Raw genomic sequence first — 13950 nt, forward strand, 5'->3', positions numbered from 1 at the left:
CTTAAAGGTCCCTTCCAACCTGGACAATTCTATGATTCTATGACTCCTAAAGACATCTTTATTTTTAATGTGACATGTATTTAACTAACGCAGAAGACTGAAGTGTGGTGGTGAAGGAGATTCTGCTGCAGCTCTTCTGTCCTGCTCTGAGGACGACAACTTCTGCTGGGGAGGCACAGCAAGCGTGTGGGAACTCCTAAGCTGCTGCGGTGACATGTGATGGAGCCTGTCTGTCAGAGCTAGAAGTGCCAAACATATGGATTTGGGAAGTGTTATCCTCACATTTTGTTGGGGTTACGCGTGTACTTGAATTGCTCATTAAACGGCAGTGAACTCCATCACAATTTTTCTTTTCTTAAATAATAAAAAAACGTGATGAGTCATTGGCGTATCACAAAATATTTAGGACTCTGCAAAGGTACATTAATTACAATAATTAGTCAGTAAGGAAGCTGTAGGAGCAGGTAAAGTGTAGTGATTTAGATGAGGTTACGCTGTAGCACCTTCCATAGAGTAGTGAAACCTTGAAGTTGATGAGGTTTGGTTTCTGATCTTTTGCCTTGTTTAAAACCTGCCATAATGCTAATTTCATAATTGATAATGAATAGCCTGTATTCGTTTGTATGGGTAAGTCAATTTTTATTGACTTGAGACGCTTACTTTCTTCTGGGGGAAAAGCAGGTTGTCTCTCTCCCTTTCTGCAGCTCTATCTGAGAACTTAAATTGGTCTCGAATATCATGGTACCGAAGTGTAGTGACCGATGGTTTTGTCTTTCCTATAGCCCCAAAGAGAACACATTATAATTGAGCAACCCTTGAGATAGAGGAGGGAGTGAGAAAGAAGATCCTCAGAAGGATTTAGGTACCAAACCTGTGCTGGTGACACCTGACATTGGTCACCTGAAGCCCCCGGAGAAGGTTTGAAGCTGGGTGACCTCCCTGCTTGCACGCAGCATCTGTCACAAAACAGGGTCTATGACATCACGGTCCCCTGAGTTCAAGAAGGACAGGGAACTGCTGAGAGTCCAGTGGAGGCTACAAAGATGATCAGGGGACTGGAGCATCTCTCTGATGAGGAAAGGCTGAGAGACCTAGGGCTGTTCAGCCTGGAGAAGAGAGAGATCCCCTGAGAGGGGATCTTACAATGCTGAGTAATATCTAAAGGGTGGGTGGCAAGAGGATGGGGTCAGGCTCTCTTTACTGGTGCCCAGTGACAGGACAAGAGGGAATGGGCACAAACTGGAACATGGGAAATTCTGTCTGAACATGAGGAAAAATTTGTTTCCTGTGAGGGTAGCAGAGCCCTGGAACAGGCTGCCTAGAGAGGTGGTGGAGTCTCTGGAGACGTTCCAAAACTACCTGGCCACGTTCCTGTGTAACCTGCTCTGGGCGACCCTGCTTTGGCAGGGGGTTGGACTAGATGATCTCCAGAGGGCCCTTCCAACCCCTATAATTCTGTCATTCTGGCTCCTGTCCCACTGCTCTGATGTCCTGCGTGACAGTGTGCCTGTGGTGTCTTCTGGAAACTGAGTGGAGGTTCTCTTGATGGTTTGCAGGTTACTACTGGAACTGCTCGAGCTTCTCTTTGACAAGTTCAACGCTGTAGCTGCTGCGCACTCTGTTGTCCTTGGACACCTTCAGCAAACGGTGGCCTCTCCTTGCAGCCAGTACGATGGTGATATCAAGCTCTATGACATGGTTGATGTATGGGTGAAGATCCAAGACGTCTTGCAGGTAAGACTCCCTCAGGTGGGCAGATTTCATAACAGCTTTTATATCCAGAATACCAGAAAATACCTGTCATTCTCAAGAGGGAGCCGTGCTGGAATTTGTCTTGAGTTTTGGTAAGCGGCCACGTTTGTAACAGACTGTTTAACTCCAGAGAGCTTAAATATCAGCAAAAAAATTTCTGTGGATTCATCCGTATGGCGTACGGAAAGGTTGATTCTTTTTGCCTACCAAGTGATTTATCGGAAGCTTTCAAACAGTGACATTTTTGTTCTGTGTTACCATGTCATGCCTGTCTTAGAAAGTGTCACAGCTCTAATCGCTTGTCTTCTCTTGTCGTTATGGCTTGGTTATAGTCAGCTGAGACACTTGCTGCCAGCGTGTTTTCGGGGAATTCTTCTTTGATTCTCATTTTTGACTGTAGCGTACAGAAGCTGTACCTTGCTTAGGCTTTCTTCTGGTACCGTGCCTGTCACCTTAGTATCTGAGACTCACAGGCAGCAGACCCATCATCTGTCACATGTCTGCTCTCTCATTCTTGCTGTGAGGCTCAAACATGCACATTAGAGGGTTTTCCCTTATTTTGCAATTGCCTTTATATGTAGTACACAGATATACGCCTCACCCGGTATTTGATAGAGGAGGTGAAAGAAATGAGCCCGGTGTTATTTACAAGAGGTGGCAAGATTTATGGTGGTCTTTCCACCTCTGGCCTGTTCTTGAAAAATGCTCTCTGCCTCCTACACTAACAGACTTTTCTACTGTAGGGGCCGGGTCTATTTAGCTGTTGCTTTAAGGCTTGTTTGACTGTGCAGTGATGCACACAGGGTTGGTTTTTTTGCTTACACAAATACTGCCAACTCTGTGTATGGTGTGAATTTAGACACTTCTTGGACATGGTGAATGTAAGGTATGGACCTTGGATCACATCCACTGTCTCGTTACCCACTTACTTTATAGTGGAGTTAGTATCTTTAATAAAGAATCATGAAATCATAGAATGGTTAGAGTTGGAAGGGACCTTAAAGATCATCGAGTTCCAACCCCCCGCCATGGGCAGGGACACCTCCACCAGACCAGGTTGCTCAAAGCCCCATCCAGCCTGGCCTTAAACACTTCCAGGGATGGGGCATCCACAACCTCCCTGGGCAACCTGTTCCAGTGCCTCACCACCCTCACAGGAAAGAATTTCCTCCTAATATCTAATCTAAATCTCCCCTCTTCCAATTTAAAACCATCACCCCTTGTCCTGTCACTACACTTCCTGACAAAGAGTCCCTCTCCGGCTCTCCTGGAGGCTCCCTTCAGATATTGGAAGGCTGCTGTGAGGTCTCCCCGGAGCCTTCTCTTCTCCAGGATGAAAAGAAATCCTGATGGGTTTTCTCCATGATACAAATTTTCACCTTCCTTCAGTATTCTTGCAAAAATGTGACTGGGGATGTCCAGACAGAAGTTAATGATGGGTTTCTAAACAAAAGAATGTCATGAAACTGAAGCTGTCTGGCCTTGTTTAAAGGGAAGAATTAAACTTAAGGACAGGGGGAACGGGTTTGGCCTGTGATACCATCAGCCATCGTACTCTCATCTCATCAATGCGTATAAATACTTCAAGGGTGGGTGTCAGGAAGATGGGGCCAGTCTTTTTTCAGTGGTGCCCAGTGACAGGACAAGAGGTAACAGGCACAAACTTGAACAGAGGAATTCACTTCCATCTAAACATGAGGAGGAACTTCTTTCCTGTGAGGGTGGCAGAGCCGTGGAAGAAGCTGCCCAGAGAGGTGGCGGAGTCTCCTTCTCTGGAGACATTCAAACCCCACCTGGACACATTCCTGTGGGACCTGCTCTGGGTGGACCTGTTTTGGCAGGGGGATTGGATGAGATGATCTCTAGAAGTCCCTTCCAACCCCATATCATTCTGTGATTCTGTGATCCAGGAGGTCTAGAAAAATGTTAAGAGCTTTGAGTTCCACAAACTTTGATTCAGGAGGACAAAGCCTTGGGAGTAAGAATCCTCCAAGATTTTATCTTCAGTGAAGCAGAACGACAAGGCTGGTAATTCCCTCTTGTTCGTGAGAGCTTGTGAGGGTTTCATTCCTCCTGAGGGCTGGAATCGGGAGTGAGTTATACTGGCTATTCCAAACCAACATTGATAGAACTCCTATATGGAAGCATGCAGAGGTGTGCACGTATAGAGGGTGAATGTTTCCATGTTGGGGAGAAATACTTTTGACCAAACGTCCTAAAAAATGTTTCCATGTTGGGGAGAAATATATTTGACCAAACTTTCTATAAAATGTGGGCCAAGAAAAATATAACAACCCACTTGTAAAGGTTTCGTTGCTCTTGGTCCGACAGAGTGGGTGGCGGAGGGAGTCAGAGAAGCTTCCAAAAGAGCTTCTTCAATGCATAAAAGCAGCACTTTAAGATCCGTAATCTCTTGCTGGTTTAGGGCAAGAGATGAGCCTTGACTGACATGGAAAGGAGGAAATCTTCCTATTCTTTGTTCAAAAGCTTGTGGGTTTTTGCTACATTAGTTTCATAGGATTGGATTAAAATTTTTTTACCTCAGAGTATAAGAAGACCTTTAAGGCTAAGACTAATTTATTTCTATCCTGTTTTTCCAAATAAGGATAATTTTTTTCAGAGATCTTTACGCTTGTGGCAGGGGGAGAAGAATAAAAGTGTTTATTTAAATGTGCCTGCTTCTGGGGGAGGATGAAAATTTGGAGGAAGCGGGTTCATGATGGGGCACATCAGGAAAACGATGCAATTCCTGCAGATCGTAATGAATGAAGTTTATTCATCACGCTAGAACGATATCGCGTGACTCTGCAGTTCACACGGGTGATCATCTGCACGTGTAGGTTGCGCATCTCTGCATGTGAGATACGTTACAGCAACATTATCTCTTTATAGCTCTGTACAGAAGTAATAACGTGCGTTCACGGTGGGCTGGAGATTATCCTTTGTGGGAATTGAGTGTCCTCCTGTACTGGGCATTGGTGAGGCCCCACCTCAAGGGCTGTGTCCAGTTTTGGGTCCCTCACTCCAAAAAAGACATTGAGGTGGTGGAGCGGGTCTAGAGAAGGGCAACGGAGCTGGTGAGGGGTCTGGAGAACAAGTCTTGTGAGGAGCGGCTGAGGGAGCTGGTGTTGTTCAGCCTGGAGAAGAGGAAGCTGAGGGGAGACCTTCTCGCTCTCTACAACTCCCTGAAAGGAGGGTGTAGCCAGGGGGGGTCGGTCTCCTCTCCCAAGGAATAGGCGATGAGACAAGAGGAGAAGGCCTGAAGTTGCACCAGGGGAGGTTTAGATTGGATATTAGGAAAAGTTTCTTCACCAAACAGTTTGTCAAGCCTTGGAAGAGGCTGCCCAGGGCAGTGGTTGAGGTACCATTCCTGGAGGTATTTAAAAGCCGGGCAGACGTGGTGCTGAGGGACATGGTTTAGTTGATGGTTTTTGTCAGTGTTGGGTTTACGGTTGGACTCGATGATCTGAAAGGTCCCTTCCAACCTGGACAATTCTATGGTTCGATGTTGTTTTCAGCAGCTCGTTTTGGTAGCTGGGTTTCTGAATGCTTCCTAAGAACTGCACCGAGCACCATGCTGTAGTATTAGAGAGGTGGCCCAATGTTGTGTGAGATTTCTCTACGGAACATGCAGGTATTAGATATTTTTTGACCTTCTCCGAGAATGGGAAAATTAATCCTGAAGTCGTTGGGAGGAAGACAGAGTGACCTTTCAGAGCTCGGGACCGGAATGGTAGAAAACAAACAAACAAACCAACCAGTTTGTCAAAATATTAGTGCAGAAATACACAGTTTGAAGTTATTTGTACCCCAGCCAGCTTAGCCTGCAGTCGTACTGCTGTACCAACAGGAGAGGTCTGAAAGTTGAAAGGTCTGAAAGGTCTTTCAGACGACACCAAGTTAAGCAGGAGTGTTGATTCCCAGGAGGATAGGGAAGCTCTACAGAGAGACCTAGATAGACTGGATCATTGGGCCAACATCAATGGTATGAGATTCAACAAGGGCAAGTGCCAGGTTTTGCACTTGGGCCACAATAACCCCGTGCATTGCTACAGGCTTGGGGAAGTGTGGCTGGAAAGCTGCCTGGAAGAAAGAGACCTGGGGGTTCTAATTGCCAAGCGGCTGAATATGAGCCGGCAGTGTGCCCAGGTGGCCAAGAAAGCCAACAGCATCCTGGCTTGTATTAGAAATAGCGTGACCAGCAGAAGTAGGGAGGTGATTGTGCCCCTGTACTCAGCACTGGTGAGGCCTCACCTGGAGTATTGTGTCCAGTTTTGGGCACCTCAATCCAAGAGAGATATCGAGGTGCTGGAGCGAGAGCAGAGGAGGGCAACGAAGCTGGTGAAGGGCCTGGAAAACAAATCCTATGAAGAGCGGTGGAAGGAGCTGGGACTGTTTAGTATGAGGAAGAGGAGGCTGAGGGGAGACCTCATCACTCTCTACAACTACTTGAAAGGACACTGTAGAGAGGTTGGTGCTGGTCTCTTCTCACAGGTAATTAATGACAGAACAAGGGGGAATGGCTTCAAGCTCCAGCAGGGTAGGTTTAGACTGAACGTTAGGAAAGAATTTTTCACAGAAAGAGTGGTCGGGCATTGGAACAGGCTGCCCAGGGAGGGGGTTGAGTCACCATCCCTGGATGTGTTTAAGAGCCGTTTAGATGTGGTGTTGGGGGATATGGTGTAGGGAAGAACTTTGTAGAGTAGGGTAGATGGTTGGACTCGATGATGCCAAGGGTCTCTTCCAACCTAGACGATTCTATGATTCTATGAAAGTTATTTAAATTTTAACTTGGCATTTTGTGCATGGAGCTAATTTAGCTCTTCGGTGGAGGAGTGGGTGGAATATCCTTCTGAAGAGCCGAATTACTGTAGCGCCAAGTACTCGGCTGGAGAGGACCGAGCTGTGTTACAACGGCGGTTAGCGATGTATCGATGTGAGTAGTTGCTTCAGGAGGATGCGGTGAAGGAATTCTGAGTTTTTCTGGCACAACGCGATGTATGTGCTGCATCATCTCAGCCCAAATCGTGAAGGCTGTGCTGCGTGAAAGGCACGGTGGTGTATATACTTGGGTAAAAAGTAGTTTTTCTGTGTTATTTTGATTTTTCAGTCTAGGTTTTTCAAATCTCCTTAGCACAGATAAGGGTTTTTCTGTCTTATTTTATTCGTTTTGGGGGACCAACAGCTGGAGGACGTGCTAGAGCAGTCACTCACACTCCGTGTGATGGTTCTTCCTTGCTGTTATCTAAAGCACAGAACTTTTAACAGTTCAGTCACCTTTTTTTAGCTCTTTTGATATCATGATGAGAAAGAGGCAGCTGTCCCTGCAGAGTAACACCAGTGTTCATTGAGCTTCTTCAGAAGTGTCATCTTCCTAGTGACAGGATGATCACCCTTTCAGCTCTTCTGTCTGGGTGCAGCACCCTCCTGCTGGAGAAAATCCCAATGACATCTCCATGTGCACTCAGGATCCTGATATCAGCTCAGGCTGGTGCTGTTTGCTTCCAAAGAATGGATCTTCACTCCTTTTGTAGTGGTAGTATTTGTAGTTGAGGGATTGTCAAGAGGATGGGACAAGACTCTCTTCAGTGGTGCCCAGTGACAGGACAAGAGGAAATGGGCAAAAACTGGAACATAGGAAGTTCCGTCTCAACATGAGGAGGAACTTCTTTCCTTTGAGGGTGGCAGAGCCCTGGAACAGGCTGCTCAGGGAGGTGGTGGAGTCTCCTTCTCTGGAGATATTCCAAAACCACCTGGACACGTTCCTGTGCAACCTGCTCTGGGTGGACCTGCTTTGGCAGGGGGGTTGGACTAGATGATCTCCAGAGGTCCCTTCCAACCCCATATCATTCTGTGATTCTGTGTAACTCCATGTCAGTCCGGGCAGATCCAAGCCAGCTGTGCTGTGATTCCATTTCTTCCTCCTTCACAGCCTGGGATGCTTTTCCTTGCTCGGGCAGTTTTGCCCATTTTCCCATCAGTAATCTCATTTGAGGGAGTTGATTTGGCCAACGTTTTCTGTTGGCTGCGGTTTCTGCTTGCTCAGGTCCTTGAACTGTGTCGGTGTTGGCACAGGAGCGAGCCGGGGGGAACGCGCTGTGAAGAAGGAAAGCGAAGGGTTTATCCTGGCAACTGCAGCTTTCATCAGTCTCAGCTCCTGCTGGAGCAGCACCTCAAGGTACCTGCTCACACAAAAAACTGAGGTGGTTTTTGCTCTTGCCCTGGGTGGCTCGGAACAGGTCTGACGGCGGTGAAAAACACTTCCTAAAATGGCTTGAGATGTTAAGAGCAGGAGGTTAGGAATGATGTCGTTGTAGCTGTGAACCTCTCCGCAGTCATGATTTAACTCTTCAGGTAAATAAGTGCGTCCTTGAATAGGTAACCAAATCTCTTTTGGCTGAACCTTTGCATTTAAAAGATGAATGAACTATTCGTGATGCGGTGTCGTGGTTTTGACCAGATTAACCAATCGGAGCGACAGATGGCTCCTCCTCCCCCCCACCCAAGGAAAAGAGAGGAGAGGAAGAGAAAAAAGAGATTTATGAGTTTAGAAAAAAACTAAACTACTTTAATGAAAATATTAATAAATAATGAAATAATAAATAATAAAAAAAAAAGGGAAAAAAGAAAAAAAAAAAGGAGTATACAGTATATACAAAACCGTATCAAGCTCCCAGGGTGATGATCACGTCACCAGCAGGCACAGGGGAAAGTCCCAGGCTGGACTCGGTGATGGACAGGAGCTGGATTCCAGATCTGGAGTCAGGATTGCTCGGATCGGGATCAAAGGCAGACAAACAGACAGGGTCCTCCTCAGATGTCGGCCATTGAAGGAAGAGAGTTGAGCCTTTGATCCTTCAGCTTTTATACTGAGCGTGATGCAGATGGGATGGAATACCCTGTTGGTCAGGTTTGGGTCACCTCTCCTATTCGCTCCTCCCCACAGGTGTGACCACTCTACGCTTTTCTGCTTCCGACCCTCCAGTGGGGCAGATAACAAATTTCCCTGCCCTTGGTTGTTACGGCAATAAGGATAAGCAAGGGCCTCTCTGCACACCATCCCTTGGTATTATCAGGTCTTATCACTGTGAGAGCGAGGAGTTTCTGAACAATATGCCGTTAATTTCAGAGTTTAGTTAATTAGAAGAGGCCCAGCTAAAAAGGAAAAATTACTGAACAGAAAATGAGTTCTGTTTTACCTCAAACCAGGACACGTAGTTAATACTTGTAAAGTAAAATAAGATTCCTGGATGAAAGGTGTGGGTGTTAATATGCCACAAATACTGGTTGAAATGTCAGAGCAATATATGAAATTGCTGTTGCATTTGGGATGGTCACCAGGTAGTATTTTGAACGTAAAGTAGCATTATTTTTCAGAAAGTCTTTTTACAAAAATTTAATGGCTTCTTGGTTGTCCTCAAAATAACGTGCCTGACAATGTTTCTGGTTCCTTTAAAGTGGACTTAAACACGTGGAACTGATGCCCTTGGACTCCTGATGGGTTTGTCTCATTAATGCTCATCTCTCATTTAGCCGAGAGGGCGATGGCCAGGAAAGTGATTTGTCTGCAGCTTTTGAAAAAGACTGTTTCAGTCAGTCTTGGGTGCCCAAAGGAGGGAGAGAAAGCATTCTGCTCTCCAGGATGCTGATATTTAAAAATGGAATTTAAATAATTTAGAGGCTGAGGGACTTGGGTCTTTTTAGTCTGGAGAAGACAGAGGGGATCTGATCAATGCTTATAAATACTTAAAGGGAGGGTGTCAAGAGGACAGGGCCGGTCTTTTTTCAGTGGTGCCCAGGGACAAGACAAGAGGAAATGGGCACAAACTTGAACATAAGAAGTTCCATCTCAACATGAGGAGGAACTTCTTTCCTTTGAGGGTGGCAGAGCCCTGGAAGAGGCTGCCCAGGGAGGTGGTGGAGTCTCCTTCTCTGGAGACATTCAAAACTCACCTGAATGCGTTCCTGTGGGACCTGCTCTGGGTGGACCTGCTTTGGCAGGGGGGTTGGACGAGATGATCTCCAGAGGTCCCTTCCAACCCCATGTGATTCTGTGATAACTAGAGTAGGTCACTTGGCACTTGTTTTCCCCTTGTTTGAAGTGACCTCAGAGGGTACATTAAGAAATCCAGCACAGTGAGTGTTACACAGCTTTTTTTCTGCAAATATACTAAAAGCATGAAAATTTCCATGAATGTTTATGGTCCAGGAAGAACGTCATCTTTCTGAATTTAGGAAGGGATGAGATTATTTCGCAGAAAGGTATTTCTTTACATTTTCATAGAATTATAGAATGGTTTGAGTTGGAAGGGACCTTAAAGATCATCTAGTTCCAACTCCCCTGCCCTGGGCAGGGACACCTCCCACCAGACCAGGTTGCTCAAAGCTCCATCCAGCCTGGCCTTGAACCCCTCCAGGGATGGGGCATCCACAGCTTCTCTGGGCAACCTGGGCCACTCTCTTGCTGTGAAGAATGTCTGGGCATTTTGGTCTTGCCATGAAGATATGTACAGTCCCACCTCTCCTCTCTGTTAAAATGTTTTGTAGATTTGCTCCGACTTACCTAATGATTCAAGTCTCCTCCTTATATTTTGAAACAGAAAGTAATTTGGTACCTTTCTTAAGCTCTTAAGAAGATGCTCATGGAATTTGGGATGGTTGAAATTGTCTTGATAAAGTGTGTGAGCAAGGGCAAAGAGATTTCATAGCTTTGGGCTGTATTATGCAGCCTTAAGGGCAGACGATGAGATAGCAAAGGCCTTCTGTCCTTTTAAAAAGAAAGAATATGAAGTAGAAACGCACAAAATCGATCTATTTTCTCTTCGACTGAATGATTCTGGCTGAAATGAAGTGTGTTTAAAACTAACTGAATTGCTTCGGTAGCAGGATCCTGGAAGAGGTCCAGAGCTGAGCTGGCCATAGCCACCGGATTATTGTCTTTCCAGGAATGGTCCTTGTTAACTGATGGGCGCTGTGTTAACGTGGTGACACAGGAGACGTTTGTGCGAATACAACTGTGTTAACAGCTTTTATTTCGAGAATGAAAAGTGTCCAGCTTTGGAGTCCTCAACACAGAAAGGACATGGACCTGTTGGAACGGGTCCAGCGGAGGGCCACGAGGATGATCAGAGGGATGGAGCACGTCTCCTATGAAGACAGACTGAGAGAGCTGGGGTTGTTCAGCCTGGAGAAGAGAAGGCTCCGGGGAGACCTTATAACAGCCTATCAATACCTGAAGGGAGCCTACAGAAGAGCTGAAGAGGGACTCTTTGTCAGGAAGAGTGGTGACAGGACAAGGGGCAATGGTTTTAAATTGGAAGAGAAGAGATTTAGATTAGATATAAGGAAGAAATTCTTTGCAGTGAGGGTGGTGAGGCACTGGAACAGGTTGCCCAGGGAAGTTGTGGCTGCCCCATCCCTGGAGGGGTTCAAGGCCAGGCTGGATGGGGCTTTAAGCAACCTGCTCTAGTGAGAGGTGTCCCTGCCCATGGCAGGGGGGTTGGAACTAGATGATCTTTAAGGTCCTTTCCAACTCTAGCCATTCTATGATTCTATGACTTTTATCCCCGAGCTGTTGATCCAATGTCTTTCATAAACACTAATGTTTAAGCCCTGCATAAAAATGAATTGTTTGAAGGGTGCATGGTCACTTGGGCAGTTTATTGCAGAAGATGTCACCGAGCTTACGGTTTGGGAGATTTTGAAAAAGATTAGCTCATTTGATGAAATGTTTGCAGGTACGCGAGCAAGGAAACAACTCACAGAATCACACAGAATCACAGAACATTTTTGGTTGGATGGGACCTTTGAGATCATCGAGTTCAACCAAAAAAACCCAACCAACCAAACAAACAAACTAAAAAAAACCCCAAACAAGCACATCCTCTTCTGTCTGTCCTGTAGAGCATCAAGCTGCTCCGTACTTCATTTCAGGTGGATTTTCCTTTTAATAGTTGAGCAGAATTACAAAGTTGTAATTTAAAGGTTTTTTGGACTTTATGCCTCGAATATTTAAGTAGCTACATTCATAGATTCATAGAATGGTTTTGGTTGGAAAGGACCTTAAAGACCATCCAGTTCCAACCCTCTGCCCTGGGCAGAGACACCTCCCACCAGACCAGGTTGCTCCAAGCCCCATCCAACCTGGCCTTGAACCCCTCCAGGGATGGGGCATCCACAGCTTCTCCGGGCAACCCGGGCCAGTGTCTCACCACCCTCAGAGCAAAGAATTTCTTCCTGAGATCCATCTAAATCTCCCCTCTTCCAATTTAAAACCGATGCGAGTTTGTGTGTGTTGAAAGCATATACTTAAAGACTGTCTTCTGAAGGAGGACAAAGGTGCACAAATTCTTGTGAAGAGTCCCATCAGGAAATAATTTCACAAAGCTGTTTAGTTGTGAAAGTCGGAGTCAGCTCTGGTAGGTGTTAGGCTGAGAGAAAGTCTGTGATGCGGAAGAGTTTGGGAATAGAGAACGGTGGGAACGACATGTTCCCTTCTTCGATATTTGGCATTTGGAAGGAAACCTGTGCCTTCTGAATCCATTGTCAAAGGCTTTCTAATTTATACGACTTGATAGCACAGAATTTTTTGCATCCTTTGTCCCAGCGATGTCATTTGGAGGCCTTTCTTCTGCAAAGCTGTGAGTTGGCTGAGAAGTGCTAAGGAGGTTTGGAAGTGGCCATCACACTTGATGTGAAGGTTATGTTTCAAACTGCCAACAGGAATATGGCTATCTAAATAAAGCCTGCAAATTTCCAGCCTTTAAATTGCTTCTTAGCCTTCATCTTCTTTAGAATTATAGAATGGTTTGGGTTGGAAGGGACTTTAAAGATCATCGAGTTCCAACCCCCCTGCCATGGGCAGGGACACCTCCACCAGACCAGGTTGCTCAAAGCCCCATCCAGCCTGGCCTTAAAACCGCTCCAGGGATGGGGCAGCCACAGCTTCTCTGGGCAACCTGGTCCAGGCTCTCACCACCCTCACAGCAAAGAAGTTCTTCCCCACATCTCATCTCAATCTCCCCTCTTTCAGTGTCAAACCCTTCCCCCTCGTCCTGTGGCTCCCCCCCCTCATCAAGAGTCCCTCCCCAGCTTTCCTGGAGCCCCTTTAGGGACTGGAAGGGGCTCCAGGGTCTCCCCGGAGCCTTCTCTTCTCCAGGCTGAACCCCCCCAACTCTCTCAGCCTGTCCTCACAGCAGAGGGGCTCCAGCCCTCAGATCACCTCTGTGGCCTCCTCTGGCCCCGCTCCAACAGGTCCATGTCTCTCCTGTGCCGAGGATTCCAGAGCCGGACATCGTACTCCAGGTGGGGTCTCAGCAGAGCAGGGGGGCAGAATCCGCCCCCGTCTCCCTGCTGGCCACGCTTCTCTTGAATCCGCCCAGGATATTGTTGGCCTTCTGGGCTGCCAGCACACACACAAAAACATCTTCTTGAACCTGCTAATTAACGCGATGATTTAAGCGCAGTGGACCCTTGGCTGTGGATATCTCTTTCTTTTTAACCATTTCCCTTGATTCTTGAATAGGTTTTTAAGGATGATGTGTTGCTTTGCTCTTCCCCCCCCCCCCCACCTCCCCACCCCCCCCGGTTGCTATCAATGTCCGCTGCGCTTTATTCCTGCTGTCAGCTAGAATTAGGAGAGACTACAAGTAGTTCATCAGCATTTGTAGACGTGTTTTATAGGGCTATAAAACCCCGTCCTTTTTGATGTGCTGAGCTTATTCACACTTAGTCCCTGCGTGACCGGCTTTAAAGGCAGCGAGTCCTACTCTTCCGAGCATCGTAAAAACCCCGGGAACGGGAAAAGGCCAAACGCTCATCATGTCCTCGCCGCAAGACGTCTAATCTGACAGCGGTGCAGGAGGGATTCATGCAGGCAAATTCCTGCTAATGTTCGAGAGGAGCCGATATCCCTGGGAAATGTTTGGAAACCGCTTTGCTTAAAAGCCTTTCCGCTCCCGTGCTGTGGACTTGCTGTGTTTGCCATGCGTGACATTTACAAAACCGTAAGGTAGAATCTCTATTTTTTTTGTTTTGTTTTGTTTTCTTTCCTGAAGTTTACCAGCTCTTGCTGTTTCTTTCCTGATAGGAAATCTCAATTTTCTAGGGGGGGCCCGAATGCTTTTTTTCAGGAATTATTTGTGCTGGAGAAAACTACAAAATTTCATTAGTGTAAATCCTTTCTAAAATTTCTCTTTC

General features: G+C 46.5%; 1 protein-coding gene across 1 annotated transcript in view; it reads left to right on the forward strand.

Annotated features, from left to right (window-relative positions):
• The window catches only part of EXOC4 (exocyst complex component 4), a 487556-nt gene that overhangs the window by 83943 nt on the left and 389663 nt on the right, over positions 1-13950 (forward strand). Inside the window, exon 7 of the mRNA XM_074168558.1 lies at positions 1557-1734. Coding sequence (XP_074024659.1) covers positions 1557-1734 — 178 coding nt within the window. The remainder of the gene's footprint in view (positions 1-1556; positions 1735-13950) is intronic.

The sequence above is a fragment of the Numenius arquata genome, chromosome 2 (genome assembly GCF_964106895.1).
Source record: "Numenius arquata chromosome 2, bNumArq3.hap1.1, whole genome shotgun sequence".
NCBI classification, from domain to species: Eukaryota; Metazoa; Chordata; class Aves; order Charadriiformes; family Scolopacidae; genus Numenius; species Numenius arquata.